Here is a 17,039-nt window from a genome sequence, read left to right on the forward strand (position 1 = left end):
TGACGGGGGGCAGTTCTACTCTGTCCTGTAGGATCACTGTGAGTCAGAATGAACTCCACGGCAGTGGGTTTGGTTTTGGTTTAGACCATCTACACAAACCCTGTGCAAGTTTTCCTTTCTTTTTATGGAGGCAAATAGAATCTTTACATGTTCAAACAAACAGCTTTGATCTCCATTGTGATTTTTCTTTAAGGCTGTCCAGCAACATGCTAAAGAAATGTAATATTCAAAATTGCGTTTCTTTAAACTGTTTAATGCTTCTTCTGTTGAATCTAGTTGTCTCTGTTCGATCCAGCAAGTCACCTTTTATTCCAGGATAAAAAGTGATCACACCAAGTTTCCCTCAAACTTATCCAACAAAAAACAATCTTGTAAACATTTCCATATGAGCAAAGCACATGAATAATTTGCTGTATTTGTAGTGATTGGTACTTCGTCTGGCACTTGAAGTTAAATGTTATATTAAGATTTTTCTTTATTTCTTCTAGCTTTACAAGAAGCCAGATGTCCCGCTGTATAAAAAAATCCGTTCAAGTGAGTCACTTGGGAGCTATTCTTCTGCCTCCATTCCATCATTGTTCTTCATACCTTGGTACTTGAAAAATTGTCCCATGTGTTCACAAACAATTCTTTGCTGTCTTTTCAAGATGTCTACGTTGATGTCAAACCCCTTTCCGGTTATGAGGCCACCACCTGTAACTGTAAGAAGCCAGATGATGAGACTGGGAAGGGCTGTGTGGATGACTGCCTAAACAGGTACTGTACTGAACTGATTCCTCTAAAGTACGGGCTTTGAGTTGTTTATAAGACACTTCTTTTGGAGGGAAAAGTTAAACAGGCTCTTTGATTTCCGCTCAAGATGTTGCTCAAAAATGGACAAAAACTCACTGATGGGCTCAATAGAACAGTAGAAAGATAATGAGATTTAGAGTGTTCTTTACCTGGGTTCCCAGGTGGCACAAATGGTTTGCCCTCAACTACTAACCTAAAGGTTGGCAGTTCAAGCCCACCCAACAGCACCATGGAAGAAGGGCCTGGTGATCTGCTTCTCTAAAGATTACAGCCAAGTAAACCCTGTGGAGTAGTTCTACTCTGTAACAAATGGGGTTGCCACGAGTTGACTTGATAGCAAACTTGACGGGTTTGGTTTGGGTTTTTTTGGTACCGTGGTTTAAAGTCTCTGCTTATGAGACCTGTGGAAAGTTAACACTAATAAAAATAATACCTTTCTTGTGGGGTGTTGGTGAGAATTAAATGAAACAATGTTCTTGAAGTATTAAGCACAATCCTAGGCACCTTTCTAACTTGTTACTGTCAAGTCGATTCCAACTTGTAGTGATCCTATAGGACAGAGGAACTGCCCCATAGGGTTTCCAAGGAGTGGCTGGTGGATTCAAACTGCCAACCTTTTGGTTAGAAGCCAGGCTCCTAACCACTGTGTCACCAGGGCCCCAGGCACCTTCCTAGCCCTGAATATATAGAAGCCATACTGAGGGGGTAGAGTAGGATGGAGGGCAATGAGAGTGGAGACGTATGATATATTTTGGAGGAAAGGTTGGTGGGTAAACTATTGGCATACAGGGGATATGCGTATGATGCTTAGGAGAGATGGTAATGCTATTGTCGTAAAGTTTGGAATCTGTAACTGGTTTAGAGCTAAAAATGATTTTGATTTGGGACCACTGAATGTAAAATGACATTGAGATTTCAAAATGGAACTGTCTCATAGAGACACAGGCCTGGGGATAGGATCTTTAGAGAATTTTATTGCTAGTTGGTTTTATTAACGTATGCAAATTTACAGCAAAAAAACTAAAGAACTTCACATCAGTATTTCCCAACCTAGATAGTTGTCCTGGCCAGAGACAACTGCTTCCCCAGTCCCCAGTCAGCTGCCCTGTGGTCTGAGAGAGTAACATTTCAGCACCTCCTACTTCAGCATGCCAGTTGGGAAATTCTGCCTTCCTTAAGTCACTATAAATGCACACCTTATCATTGTATAGTTTTACATAGTGGTGATAGCCAGTGGGATAGATAGTGTCATGTGCACTGATTTTTTTTACTCATAAATATTTTACATACACTTCTATGTATTGATGTGGTCCGCAAGCTCATTACTTTTAAGAGGTATATGGTCTTCCATAAGTTGATGTGATGTAATTTGCCATTCTCCAGTTGTTGGTCATTCAAGTTATTTCCCATGGTTTGCTATTTAAAATGGTAGTGCTATGAAATCTTTGAATAGATCCTTTTTTTTTTTTTTTTTAACCCTTAGAGTATATTCTCAAGGATTATCTGGACAAAACCTATGAACATTTGTGTAATTCTTATTATATACTATCAGCTAGCTCTCATAAAATACTGATTTAGTTTATGGAATCACCGCCAATATATAAATATCCTTATTTCACCATAGTTTCACCTACTTTACTTATTAACATCTAAGTTTATTTTTGGTGGTTTAGTGTTTTGTTGGTTTAATATGTCCTTAAAGTTATTTAAGTGTGCATTTCTTTAGATGGTAATGAGACTGTTTTTTTCACATGATATTTTATTGTCTGTGAAGTTACCGTAATATAGATGCCGCTTCTTCTCATCTTCACAGTAGTCCCAGAAGGTTCATGATAGTTTTACATTTTCTAGATGAAGGAACCTAGAATTTGGAAAATAAATTGCTCCAGAATACACAACACATAAGTGAAAGAGTTAGAATTTGAACTTACATCTGTTTGATTCTAAAGCCGTGTTCTGTCCACTATCACAGGCTGCTTAATTACATAAAGAGTCTTTTTGATCACTTAAAAATCGAAATTTGCGTATTAACCTTACCTAATTATACTGATTGTCGTATATCATTTTTGTTAGGTATGGGTGTCACATTTGTCTTTCACATTATGTTGCCTTTTTTTAAAAAAAAAAATCTTTTCTAATTTTAAATACTCATTTTTTTAAATATAAAGATACTATTTTACTATAATTTTTAGACTATTTTTTGTGCAATTTTTTTTTTTAACTTTTATTCAAACCTGTCATTTCTCTTGTTGTTAGTTGCCATCCAGTCAGTTTCAACTCATGGTGACCCCATGTGCGTAAAGTAAAACTGCTCTCTAGGGTCCTCAAGGCTGTGGCCTTTCAGAAGCAGATCACCAGGCCTGTCTTCTGAGGTGCCTCTGGGTGGGTTGGAACCACGGACTTCTCAGCTAGTAGTTGAGTGTTTAACCATTTGTGCTACCCAAGGACTCTGGTCACTTCCCTGGTGGTTCTTTATTTTTTTATTCTTAAAAATTCATCTCCCTCAATTGCTGTTTTTGGTTAATTTGCTTTTTCTTTTATGTTTCAGTTTTTACACTGTGTGTGTGTGTGTGTGTGTGTGTAAATTTTGTTCCTCTTTATTAGATTGGGATAGATACAAAATTAGGTTCCATTTCTCTTAGAGGTCAAACCTCAACTGAATCCTCAACTGCTCAGATTGGGAGGATATCCAGTCTTTCTCCTTGGACTCCTCTTCCAGAAAATGCCCAGGATTCACCAACCTTTTTGTAAATTCTGTAATTCTTCCCTAGTGGATTTTTGTTTCTGTACATCATCCGTGCCAAACCCATTGCTGATCCAGAGCATTCATCATCCCTGGGAAGGTCTTACAATTTGTTTCAGGCAGTTTTTCATCCCTGTGCCCGTTTGTCCATAGCATGGACAGAGCCCACTCCCTCAGCTCGCCATGATGGCAGACATGGTATGTAACAAAACTGAGTGTTTAGGGAAAAATAAATGTAATTCCTAGTGAGACTTATAATGCCACAGGCATTATATCAGGGTTCACAGGCCCTAAACTTAACCTCAGGCTTCCTATCCAACTCCCTGTGAAGTCCTATCTGGGCTGTCTTGGAAGAAGTCCAGTTCATTTCCATTTTCCCACCAGTTAGAATCTCTAGGATGCTTTGCCTTTCACTCCAGGAGAATACTAGGTCCTCAAATTCTTGGTTCCAAAAAGTAAGGAAGATCCTCTCCTCTTCCTCTCTCCTGCCCCCAAGGCTTACTCATTCCTGACCTAGCATTATCCATAGTGGGAACACTCATTTTTTTCTGAGTAAAAAGGCCACCCCCATTCAAAGAGAGTGGTCTGCCCTCCATAGCCGTATAAGTCAATCACACTAGTACATTTCCCAGTGGCTATTTATTTCACTTTATATCTCACCATGTGAGGGACAAAGCTCTCCAGCCTAGATCTATATTTAGAGGGAAAAAAAATAAAAGTTTCTGTACTTCTTCAAGAGCATTATCTTAACAGCAATTTATATCACTAAATGAAAGACTTCACATCTTAGTTTGCAACATCTACATTCATATTTTGGTAAATTTATAGGTTGTTTTTAGACACTATAAGTAAAAATGTGTTTTATATAGTTAATGTTCTTTATATAATATTTTGTGTAATTGGTTCTTTTATCCACATGGATTTTATTGTTGTATGTGTTATGAGATATTGAGATATTATGAAAATACAGAAAGAGTATTATGAAAAGAGGCTAGCAGTTGAAATCTTGAGAATGGATGATCCCTCTAAAGAAAAGAGGAGCAAGGAATTTGCCATGGAAGGCAGAGAGGAAATAAGGATTCCTCCAAGAGAAAATAGAAGCTGTTATTGGAGAAGTTGTTTTTGTTGTTAGCTGCTGTCAAGTGGCCCCCCTGCCCCACGACTCACGGCGACCCCAGACACAATACAACATGAAACTGCCCAGTCCTGCGCCATTCCCATAACCGGTTGCAGATTGGACCGTTGTGATCCATAGGGTTTTCACTGGCTGATTTTTGGAAGTAGATCTTCAGGCCTTTCTTACTAGTGCATCTTACTCTGGTAGCTCCACTGAAACCTGTTCAGCATCATAGCGACAAGCAAGCCTACAGAGACAGATGGGTGGTGGTGGTACATGAGGTACATTAGTTGGGAATCGAACACAGCTCTCCCACATAGAAGGCGAGAACTCTGTCACTGAACCACCAGTGCCTCGTACTGGAAAGGTAGAAAATCCAGTGTCATACACCATCAAGAAAGCCAAAAAAAAGGTGGACATTCTCAGGGGTTGGGTGTTCAGCAGTATTCATGCATCAAAAAAAGTCAAAGAATAGTAGAATAAAGTTAGTTGAATTAGACAATAAGGTAGTGGCTCCTTTACAACTTAAGGTGATTACAGACATACCTCATTTTATTGTGCTTCACTTTATTGCACTTCACAAATTGTGCATTTTTATACAAATCGAAAGTTTGTGGCAACCCTGTGTCAAGCGAGTCTGTCGGAGTCATTTTTTCCAACAGTATGTGCTCACTTCGTGTCTCTGTGTCACATTTTGGTAATCCTCACAATATTTTTAACTTTTTCATTATTATTATATCTGTTATGGTGATCTGTGATCAGTGATTTTTGATGTTACTGTGGTAATTGTTTTGGGGCACCACAAATCGCGTCCATTTAAGACAGCGAACTTAATCGATAAATGTGTGTGTTCTGACTGCTCCACCGACCAGCCAGTTCCCCTGTGTCTCTCCCTTTGAGCCTCACTATACCCTGAGACACGACAATATTGAAATTAGAGCAATTAATAACACTGTAATGGCCTCTAAGTGTTCAGGTGACGGGAAGAGTCACACATCTCACTTTAAATCAAAAGCTAGAAATGATTAAGCTTAGTGAGAAAGGCATGTCAAAAGCCAAAAGAGGCTGAAAGCTTGGCTTCTTGAACCAAACAGCCAAGTAGTGAATGCAAAGGAAAAGTTCTTGAAGGAAATTAAAAGTGCTACTCCAGTGAACACACAAGGCTAAGAAAGCGAAACAGCTTTATTACTGATATGGAAAAAGTTTTAGTGGTCTGGATAGAAGATCAAACCAGCCACAACATTTCCTTAAACCAAAGCCTAATCCAGAGCAAGGCCCTAACTCTTCAGTTCTATGAAGGTTGAGAGAGGTGAGGAAGCTGCAGAAGAAAAGTTTGAAGCTAACAGAGGTTGGTTCATGAGATTGAAGGAAAGAAACAATCTCCATAACATAAAAGTGCAAGATGAAGCAGGAGGTGCTGATGTAGAAGCTGCAGCAAGTTATCCAGAAGATCTAGCTAATTGATGAAGGTGGCTACACTAAACAACAGATTTTCAATGTAGACAAAACAGCCTTATATTGGAAGAAAATGCCTCCAGGACTTTCATAGCTAGAGAGAAGTCAGTGCCTGGCTTCAAAGCTTCAAAGGACAGGCTGACTCTCCTGTTAAGGGCTAATGCAGCTGGTGTCTTTAAGTTGAAGCTAATGATCATTTACCGTTCTGAAAATCCTAGGGCCCTTAAGAATTACGCTGAATCTACTCTGTGCTTTATAAATGGAACAACAAAGCCTGGATGACAGCACATCTGTTTACATCATGGTTTGCTGAGTATTTTAAGCCCACTGTTGAGACCTACTCCTCAGAAAAAAAGATTCCTTTCAAAATATTACTGCTCGTTGACAATGCACCTGTTCACCCAAAAACTCTGATGAAGATGTACAATGAGATTAATGTTGTTTTCCTGCCTGCTAACACAACATCCATTCTGTAGCCCATGGATCAAGGAGTCATTTCGACTTTCAAGTCTTATTATTTAAGAAATACATTTTGTAAGCCTATAGCTGCCATAGATGGTGATTCCTGTAATGGATCTGGGCAAAGTAAATTGAAAACCTTCTGGAAAGGATTCACCATTCTAGATGCCATTAAGAACATTTGTGATTCATGAGAGGAAGTCAAAATATCAACATTAACAGGAGTTTGGAAGAAGTTGATTCCAACCCTAGTGGATGACTCTGAGGGGTTCAAGACTTCAGTGGAGGAAATACTGCAGATGTGGTAGAAATAGCAAGAGAACTAGAATTAGAAGTGGAGCCTGAAGATGTGACTGAATTGCTACAGTCTCATGATAAAACTAATGGATGAGGAGTTGCTTCTTATGGATGAGCAAAGAAAGTAGTTTCTTGAAATGGAATCTGCTGTTGAAGATGCTGTGAACATTGTTGAAATGACAACAAAGGATTTAGAATATTACATAAACTTAGTTGATAAAGCAGTGGCAAGGTTTCAGAGGACTGACTCCAATTTTGAAAGAAGTTCTAGTGTGGGTAAAATGCTATCAGACAGCGTTATGTGCTACAGAGAAATATTTCATGAAAGGAAGATTGAATCGATGTGGCAAACTTCCCTGTTGTCTTATTTTAAGAAATTGCCATAGCCACCCCAACCTTCAGCGACTGCCGCCCTGATCAGTCAGCGGCTGTCAACATCGAGGCAGACCCTCCCCCAGCGAAAAGATTACAACTTTCTGAAGGCTCAGATGATGGTTAGCTTTTGTTAGCAATAAAGTATTTTTTAATTAAGGTGTGTATGTTGTTTTTTTAGACATCATGCATAATTGCACACTTAATAGACTACAGTATAGTGTAAATATAACTTTTATATGCACTGGCAAACCAAAAAGTCTGTGTGACTGGCTTTATTGCGGTGGTCTGGAACCGAACCTACGATATCTCTGAGGTATGCCTGTATCTGCCATGAGTAATCCAATGAATACTTTGTCTGCTTTCTGCCCATTCTATGTGGTCTGGCACCGTGTTGTTTGCCGTTTAGAATAAGGATGGTATTGTTATGAACAGTAAATCTGATAATGATTCTGAAAGTACTTTAAATTGTAAAATATTATATACTTTCTTTACAGGATTTGTAAGTTATGACTATAAATATAAGCTGATATTTTGTTCTACCTCTATTTTCTTGATCTTTCCTTGTTTTAGTCTTGCTGAATGGTATTACTGGTATTCCAAGCCATATACCAAAACTAAATGGCTTCCACAAAAGATATATGAACTTTAAAAGAAGACATGGCGTCTCCTTCCTTTACCATGGGACCAGAAGAACTGGAGGGTACCCAGCTACCATTACTGAACATTTTGATCAAAGATTCTATAGAAGATTCCTGATCAAAAGGGAGGAAAATGCTGAACAGAATTTCAAACTGTCATGGAATCCAAACTTTATAGAGCCACAGAGGATGGATGAACCCCTGAAACTATTGCCCTGAGATAATCTTTAAACCTTAAACCAAAAATATCTCCTAAAGTCTTCTTGAAACCAAATAATAGTTCAGCTTAATTAGTAAAGAATGTCTGCCCTGAGCATTGTGCTCTTTTAAAGAACTATATGGGATCAAATTGACAACAGCAACTTGAAAGGTTAGAGACTTAGGGGGCATTGAGGTGTCGTGTTAATGGTGGAGGACTAATTCAGAAAAGTAGCATAAGAATGGTTGCACAACTCGAAAAATGTAATCAGTGTCACTGAATTGTCCATGTAGAAATTGTTGAATTGGTGTGCTTTTATGTGTACATTTTCAACAACAACAAAAATTATTTTTTTAAAAAGTCAACTCACAGTAAAATTAAACAAAAAAGAACATACATAACAACTTTTATCTGCTATGTTCAGAAATTTTTACTTGTTAACTCACTAGAGATTTTAGGTACAGGTAGTCCTATATCCTGGAAGTGTTATTTCCAATATGGAAATGTTATTTCCAGTAATAAAATTCTCCTAAAATGAAAAATGAGTTCTTTAAGGCATATATAATGTAAATCGACTTACAATTATTTCTTTTCTTTCTAGGATGATCTTTGCTGAATGTTCCCCGAACACTTGCCCCTGTGGTGAGCAGTGCTGTAACCAGAGGATACAGAGGCATGAGTGGGTACAATGTCTGGAACGATTTCGAGCTGAAGAAAAAGGTTGGGGGATCAGAACCAAAGAACCCCTAAAAGCTGGGCAGTTCATCATTGAATACCTGGGGGAGGTTGTCAGCGAACAGGAGTTCAGGTACGGTGGTAAATGGTAATACTAAGTAAAACGGCAGGAGTACCAGACTAGAATGGAAAATTTACTTTCAACTTCATCATTAATCGGCTTTCAATCCTACCTCTTCTCTTCAGGAACAGGATGATTGAACAGTATCATAATCACAGTGACCACTACTGTCTGAACCTGGATAGCGGGATGGTGATTGACAGTTACCGCATGGGAAATGAAGCTCGATTCATCAATCACAGCTGTGACCCAAATTGTGAAATGCAGAAATGGTAAGGAAGCAGGAAGAAGTGAAGCCAAGAATCTAGCAAAGCAAAAGGCATTGAGGGCACCAAAGTCTGATCTTTCCAAAATGTCAGATAGCTCATACAAAGCAACTTGGGCAATTCTCCACGATACCAGGTCTTCCTGGCAGAGAGAGAGCTCCTGCTATTTCTTCACTCCTCCTAACTACACACTCGGAGAAAAATACACTAATGGTGATAATGATAATAACACCTAATATATATGGAGTGCTTACTCTGTGCTAGGCGTTGTGTTCCATGGATCAGTTCATCAGCCGGTCTGTATGCATATTTATTACATGCTTACTGGATTTGTCACATTGAGAAATAAACATAAGTAGAATAGGAGGTCCCGTCCTTCCAGTACATTAGAATCTAACTGTGAAGGAAAAAAGTACAGCTGAAAAACAATTCAGAAAAGATCATAAGAGGATAGTATGAACAACTTGGTATTTTTGTAATTTTTTTTTAATTGAGGTATAATTCACATACAGTGAAATACACAGATCTTAAGGGTACATTTCCGTCCATTTTTACAAATGCATACACTCACATAACCCACACCCCATCAAAATACAGAACATTTCCGTCATCCCAGAAACTACTCTCCTGCCTCTTCCTAGTCATCCCTCTCCCCAAAGCAAAAACTGATCTGATTTCTGTCACCATAGGTTAATTGGCCTATTTTAGAACTTCGTGTGTGTGTGTGTGTGTGTGTGTGTATGTGTGTATGTGTGTATGTGTGTATATATATAGTCTTTGTGTCTGGCTTCTTTCACTGAGCATAATACCTTTGCAGTTCATCCATGTTTTTGATTTTTTAGTACATCAGTGGGTTGTTGGTTTTCACTGTGGACTGGTGTTCCATTGTATGAATTCACTACAGTTTGTTTATCCATTTTCCTGAACAACTTTACATTTGAAAAGTTAAATGAAAAAATTACTTGAAAACATAATTTACCAAAAATAGCACAAGAAGAAGTAGAAAATCGGAATATGTCTACCAAAGAAATTAAATCTATAATTAAAACCTTTTGACCAAAGAAATTTCAAGACCCAGATGTCTTCACTGGTAATTTTTCCCATATATTTAAAGAAGAAATCATAGCAGACTACCAGTTTCAGAAAATTCTTCCATTTTATAAGGCTAGCATAACCTTGATCAAAACCTAACAAGAACATTAAAAGAAAGGAAAACTGTAGGCTAATATCTCCCATGAACATAAACATAAAATATTAGCAAATCAAATCTAGCGTTATATAAAAAGGTTAATACATCAAGGCCAGGAATGCAAGATTGGTTTGTTTAGTGTTTAAAAATCAATCAATGTAATTTACCACATTAACAAAATAAAGACAAAAAATCATATGATCATCTCAGTAGATGTAGAAATTTGACAAAATTCAACACTTACGCATGATTTAAAAACAAAAAAAGCTCAGCAAACTAGGAATAAAAGGGAATTTCTTTAATTCCCTAAAGTAAACCTATAAAAAACCTATAGCTACCATCATACCTAGATAAGAATGTCCACTGTCACCACTTTTTTTTTCTACATCGTATTGGAAGTTCTAACCAGTGCAATAGGAAAAGTAAAAGAAAAAGACACTAAGATTAGAGATTAAGAAATTGAACCATCATTATTTAAAGGTGACATACTATTAAAAATAAGTAAATTCAGCAAGATTAATAGAAACAAAATCAATATATAAAAATCAGTGTGTATAGAATTTACTTCAATGTATTATTATTGTTGTTAGGTGCCATCGAGTCAGTTCAGACTCATAGTGACCCCATGTTTACCTAACAACAACAACAATTAAAATAGTATTTACTTGGAGTGGGTTAACAGACCAGTGGAACAGAATAGAATCCAGAAGGAGACTCATAAAGGTACTGTCACTTGATTTATGACAAAGACTCTATTGCAAATCAGTGGGGAAGGATGACGTTATTAGAATGAACTTTGACTCGTACTATAATTCACACACAAAAATTAGTCTAATATGGATTATAGGTCTAAATACCACATTTGAAACAATCAAGTTGGAAGAGTATTTTCATAAATGTTGTTGTTAGGTGCAGTCAAGTTGGTTCTGACTCACAGCAACCGTATGTACGACAGAACGAAACACTGCCCAGTCCTGCGCCATCCTCACAGTCGTCGTTAGGCTTGAGCCCGTTGTTGCAGCCACTGTGTGAATCCATCTCATTGAGGGTCTTCCTCTTTTTTGCTGACCCTCTACCTTACTAAGCAGGACGTCCTTTTCTAGGGACTGATCCCTCCTGACAACACGTCCAAAGAATGTGAGACGTAGTAGTGTCGCCATCCTTCCTTCTAAGGAGCATTCTGGTTGTATTTCTTCCAAGACAGATTTGTTTGTTCTCTTGGCAGTCCATGGTATGTTCAGTATTCTTCACCAGCACCACAATTCAAAGACGTCAGTTCTTCCTCAGTCTTCCTTATTCATCGTCCAGCTTTTGCATGCATATGAGGCAATTGAAAACACCATGGCTTGGGTCAGGCACACCTCAGTCCTCAAAGTGACTTCTTTGCTTTTTAACACTTTAAAGAGGTTTTTTGCAGCAGATTTGCCCAGCGCAGTGCATCATTTGATTTCTTGATTGCTGCTTCCATGGGGGTTGATTGTGGATCCAAGTAAAATGAAATCCTTGACAGCTTCAGTCTTTTCTCTGTTTATTATGATGTTCTTATTGGTCCAGTTGTGAGGATTTTTGTTTTCTTTATGTAGAGGTGTAATATTTGATCTTCATCAGTAAGTGCTTCAGGTCCTGTTCACAAGTCGCTGTTTATGTTGTTGAAAAAAGGTATTAGCAAGGAAGAAGTTGGTCTTGCAAAATTCTATCATGCGATCTCTGGCGTCGTTTCTATCACCAAGGCCATATTTTCCAACTACTGATCCCTCTTCTTTGTTTCCAACTTTCACATTCCGATCACCAGTAATTATCAGTGCATCTTGATTTTATGTCTGATCAATGTTAGACTGCAGAAGTTGATAAAAAAATCTTCAATTTCTTCGTCCTGGCCTTAGTGGTTGCTGCAAAAATGTGGATAATAGTCGTATTAACTGGTCTTCCTTGTAGACGTGTGGATATTATCCCATCACTGACAGCGTTGTACTTCAGGATAGATCTTGAAATACCTTTTTGACAATGAACATGATGCCATTCCTCTTCAATTTGTCATACCTGGATAGTAGACCATATGATTGTCTGTTTAAAAATGGCCAATACCAGTCCGTTTCAGTTCACTAATGCCTAGGATATCGATGTTTATGCATTCCATTTCATTTTTGATGACTTCCAATTTTCCAAAATTCATACTTTGTACATTCCACGTTCCGATTATTAATGGATGTTTGCAGCTGTTCTCATTTTGAGTTGTGCCACATCAGCAGATGAAGGTCCCAAAAGCTTGACTCCATCCACATCATTAAGGTCGACTCTACTTTGAGAAGGCAGCTCTTCCCCAGTCATATTTTGAGTGCCTTCCAACCTGAGAGGCTCATCTTCCAGCCCTATATCAGATAATGTTCCGCTGCTATTCATAAGGTTTTCACTGGCCAAATTTTTCAGAAGTAGACGGCCAGGTCCTTCTTCCTAGTCTGTCTGAGTCTGGAAGGTCTGCTGAAACCTGTCCACCATGGGTGACCCTGCTGGTATTTGAAATATCAGTGACAAAGCTTCCAGCATCACAGCAACACACAGGCCACCACAGTACAACAAACTGACAGACACCAGCCATAGACGAGGAAGAAGATGTTTGCAATGCATTAGTCTGACAAAGGACTTCTATCCAGATCTACAAATCAACATGAAATAGGTGAAAGAATAAACACTTCAGGAAAGAGAATATAAAAATGACCAATAAACATACAGGTGCTTAATTAGTCATCAGAGAAATAATAATTAAACCACACTGAGAAACCACTACATACTGTCCAAAATAGCTAAAATTAAAGAACTGACAATACGAAGTATTGGCAAGGTTGTAGAACAACATCGACCCTCATAGGTTTCTGGTGGAAGTACAGATTGGTATAACCATTTTGGAAAAATATTTGGCAGTAAATACTAAAACTAAGCATCCTCAGTGACCCACAGTCCCACTTCTAGGTATGTCACCAACAGAAATCAGTGTTTATGTTCAAAAGACATGTACAAGAATGTTCATAGAAGGTTTTATTTATAGTACCTTAAAACTAAATCTAAATGTTTATCAATAGTAGGGTAAAAAAACCAAACCAAACCCATTGCTGTCAAGTCTATTCTGACTCATGGTGACCCCATAGGACAGAGTAGAACTGCCCCCATAGAGTTTCCAGGGAGCACCTGGTGGATTTGAACTGCTGACTTTTGGTTAGCAGCTGTAGATCTTAACCACTACACCACCAGGGTTTCCAATAGTAGGATAGGATATATTCATACAATGAAATACAACATAGCAATGAATACTGATATGTAGAATATCTACTGATACGTAGAACTACAGCATAACATTGGGTGAAAGAAGTCAGGCATAAAAGAGTACATACCATAGAATATAGTCTGTGTAAATTCATTTATTTCAAGTTTGAAATAGGTAAAAGTAATCTACGGTGATGTTGTTAGTTGATTTCAACTCATAGTGACCCCATGTGACACAGTAGGGTTTGCTAGGCTGTATGTAATCTTTACGGGAGCATAAAACAATAGGTCTTTTCCCTGTGAAGCAGCTGTGTGAGTTCAAACTGCCAACATTTCAGTTAGCCAGCTGAGTGCTTAACTGTTGCGCCACTAGGACTCCTTTTCCAGTGATAGAGGTCAGAATACCGGCAGTCCTTTGTGGGGAGGGTACTGAGTGGTTGGAGAGGGGAGCTTTCTGAGACGTTTCAAATATTTTGCATCAGGATCTGGATGGTGGTTACACAGTTGTATGCATATCTACAAATTTACTGAGCTATGCACTTAAAATTTGTGTACTCCACTCTGCTCTCCAGAAGGAAATATGGGAGAATATTTAATTATACCAAAATATATAATTTTTTAAAATCTAAGAGAGTATATAATCAGATTTTAAACATTATGGTATAGAGCACATACCAGACACCACCAGTTGCCACTGAGTTGATTCTGACTCATAGCAACCCCATATGTGTCAGAGTGGAACTGTGTTCTTTGTTATTTTCAGTGGCTGATATTTCTGAAGTAGCTTGCCAGTCCTTTATTCCAAGGTGCCTCTGGGTGGACTTAAACCTCCAGCATTTTGGTTAGCAGCTGAATGCGTTAACTATTTGCGCCAGCCAGGCACTTGTATACTTTTTATGTAAAGGGCCAGATAGTTTAAGTATTTTACACTTTGTAAGCCACAGGGTCTTTGTTGCACTACAGCTACCCCAGTCTGCCACGGTGGGAAAGAAGCCGTCTGCGGTGTGTGATGAGTGGGAGTGGCTGCGCTTCAGTGACTTCGTTGACAGAAATGGCAGGGAGAGGGGTGTGGCCTGGGGGCCATAGTTTGCTGACCCCTGGGATAGACTAAAAGTACTTTCTGAATTCCAAAAAATGAATACCAAGAACTAGAGATGTTTGAGAATGTGACATACAACAGGAAAAGATCTAAGCTAACCCTTGAAGAATTAACATTCTTCCACATTGGCAAGGGGCAGGAATAAAGGAGAAGAAGAAGTTACAGACTGAAATAGCCTGGGCTTTAATCCCCTGGGTTTGAATGCCACTTAATCGCTGTATGACTGTAAACACTATCTGAGCCATAAATACTTCCCATGTAAAATGGAGATTAAAATAACCATCTCATAGGGATGTTTGAGGGTTAATTATCAGTAAGGCATAATGAGTAAGACTTTAAAGCCAAACTGCCTTGATGTGAAACCTGATTCCCCCACTTACGGCTATATGACTTTAGGCAAATTACAGTGTCCTCATCAATAATATGGGTGTTATAATAGTACCTATTTCATACAACTGTTCAAAAACCCAAAACCCAAACCCATTGCCATTGAGTGGATTCCAACTCATAGCGACCCCATAGGACACAGTAGAACTGCCCCATAGAGTTTCCAAGGAGCACCTGGTGGATTCGAACTGCCGACCTTTTGGTTAGCAGCCGTAGCTCCACTGCGCCACCAGGGCTCTGTACAGCTGTTAGGATGATTAAATAATTAATACAAGAAGATGCTATAATTAATTTAACAAGCACTCAGTAAATGTTAGTGATAATAGTTATCATTATATATAAAGCACCTAATACAGTACATAATAAATAACTTATGTGTAAGGTAATAAGAGATATAATACTCATTTATAGGTGAAAAAGATCAGGAAACTGGAAGATTTTTGTAGGTCAGCCATAGGAAATAATTTTATTTAATAAATATACCAAAGCCATATTATGAAGAATTTTGAATACAGAGCAGGAAAAGTTAAGACCTATTGTAATTGACACAGGAGGTCTCCATCAGTCGAATTGACGGGACAGCAACATCAATTATAATTGACAACACAGAGCATGTTTTCAAGAAAACTGATTTAGGACTATTAGTTTGGCAGTATTACACAGGCTGGATAAAGTGGAGATGAAAGGTAGAGAGTAGGCAGAAGACTTTTGCAATAATACCAAATGCATTCGTAAGAATGTAGAAATAGAATGATTAATAGTCTGAATAAAGAAGAAATAACAAAGAAAAATACTTCGTGAAAAAAATCATTAGAACTCAGTAATTGAATACAGAAACAAAGGCAAGTTTGAAGTCAGTGATGGCACCCATTTTTCTAGTTTTCAGGCATAGTATTAACGATCCCTGTCTTTAGCTCTTTTCTTTTCTCTGTTTGTAGGTCTGTTAATGGTGTTTACCGGATTGGTCTGTATGCTCTTAAAGACATGCCAGCTGGGACCGAACTCACTTACGATTACAACTTTCATTCCTTTAATGTTGAAAAACAGGTAAGAGTAAACCTGAGAAGGTGGTTGAACTTTGTCCCAGTGGAGCCTTCAGTAAGCATTACTGACGTGGGGCCATTGAGAAACACATCAGGGAAGACAGTTTTTCACTCTTTTCCCCACCTATCTGAGATAAACGTTGTTGTTAGCTGCTGTCGGATCAGCTCCGACTCATGACAACCCTGGGTATAACAGAACAAAACCTTGCCCAGTCCTGAGCCATCTTCATGATTGTTCATATGTTTGAGTTCATTGTTGCGGCTTCTGGGATAAATGTTGTGTTGTGTGCCTTCGAGTCAGTTCCGACTTACAGCAACCCTTTATGACAGAGTACAGCTGCCCCATAGGGTTTCCTAGGCTGCAGTCTTTATAGGAGCAGATCACCAGGTCTTTTCTCCCACAGAGCTGCTGGTGGGTTCTAACCACTGACCTTTCCTTTAGCAGCCAAGCACTTAACCATTGTACCACCAAGGCTCCTTTCTTGGATAACAGGCCTCAGTTATTCTTTCAAAACTCTGAATAAAGAGATTGCCCAGTTATTTTTAGTATCCAGTTCTTTTTTTTTTCCCCTGGTTTCTCCCTTATTTTATTTTATTTTTTTTTCATAATATTTTATTGTGTTTTAGGTGAAAGTTTACATAGCAAATTAGGTTCCCATTTGATAATTTTTATACAAATTGTTCCATACCATTGTTTACAATTGTTACAATGTGTCAGCATTCTCATTATTTCCATTCCGTTTTTCTGTTTCCATGGATCTAGCTTCCCTTCCCCTCCTTGCTGTCTCATCTTTGCTATTGAGTAACTGTTGACCGTTTGGTCTCATACAGTTAATTGTTTAAGGGAGTACATGTTTATTTTATAAGCCAGTCTATTATTTGGCTGAAAGATGACCTGCAGAAATAGCTTCAAACCCAAGTTCAAA

General features: G+C 38.3%; 1 protein-coding gene across 6 annotated transcripts in view; it reads left to right on the plus strand.

Moving 5' to 3' along the window:
- The window catches only part of ASH1L (ASH1 like histone lysine methyltransferase), a 239,739-nt gene that overhangs the window by 201,629 nt on the left and 21,071 nt on the right, over positions 1-17,039 (plus strand). For all 6 annotated transcript variants that reach the window (XM_023742556.1, XM_023742554.1, XM_023742553.1 and 3 more), the window contains 5 exons: positions 489-534; positions 648-756; positions 8,677-8,883; positions 8,997-9,143; positions 16,009-16,117. In XM_023742556.1, the coding sequence (XP_023598324.1) occupies positions 489-534; positions 648-756; positions 8,677-8,883; positions 8,997-9,143; positions 16,009-16,117 (618 nt within the window). The remainder of the gene's footprint in view (positions 1-488; positions 535-647; positions 757-8,676; positions 8,884-8,996; positions 9,144-16,008; positions 16,118-17,039) is intronic.

Source organism: Trichechus manatus, unplaced genomic scaffold, assembly GCF_000243295.1.
Source record: "Trichechus manatus latirostris isolate Lorelei unplaced genomic scaffold, TriManLat1.0 scaffold00213, whole genome shotgun sequence".
Taxonomy (NCBI): domain Eukaryota; kingdom Metazoa; phylum Chordata; class Mammalia; order Sirenia; family Trichechidae; genus Trichechus; species Trichechus manatus.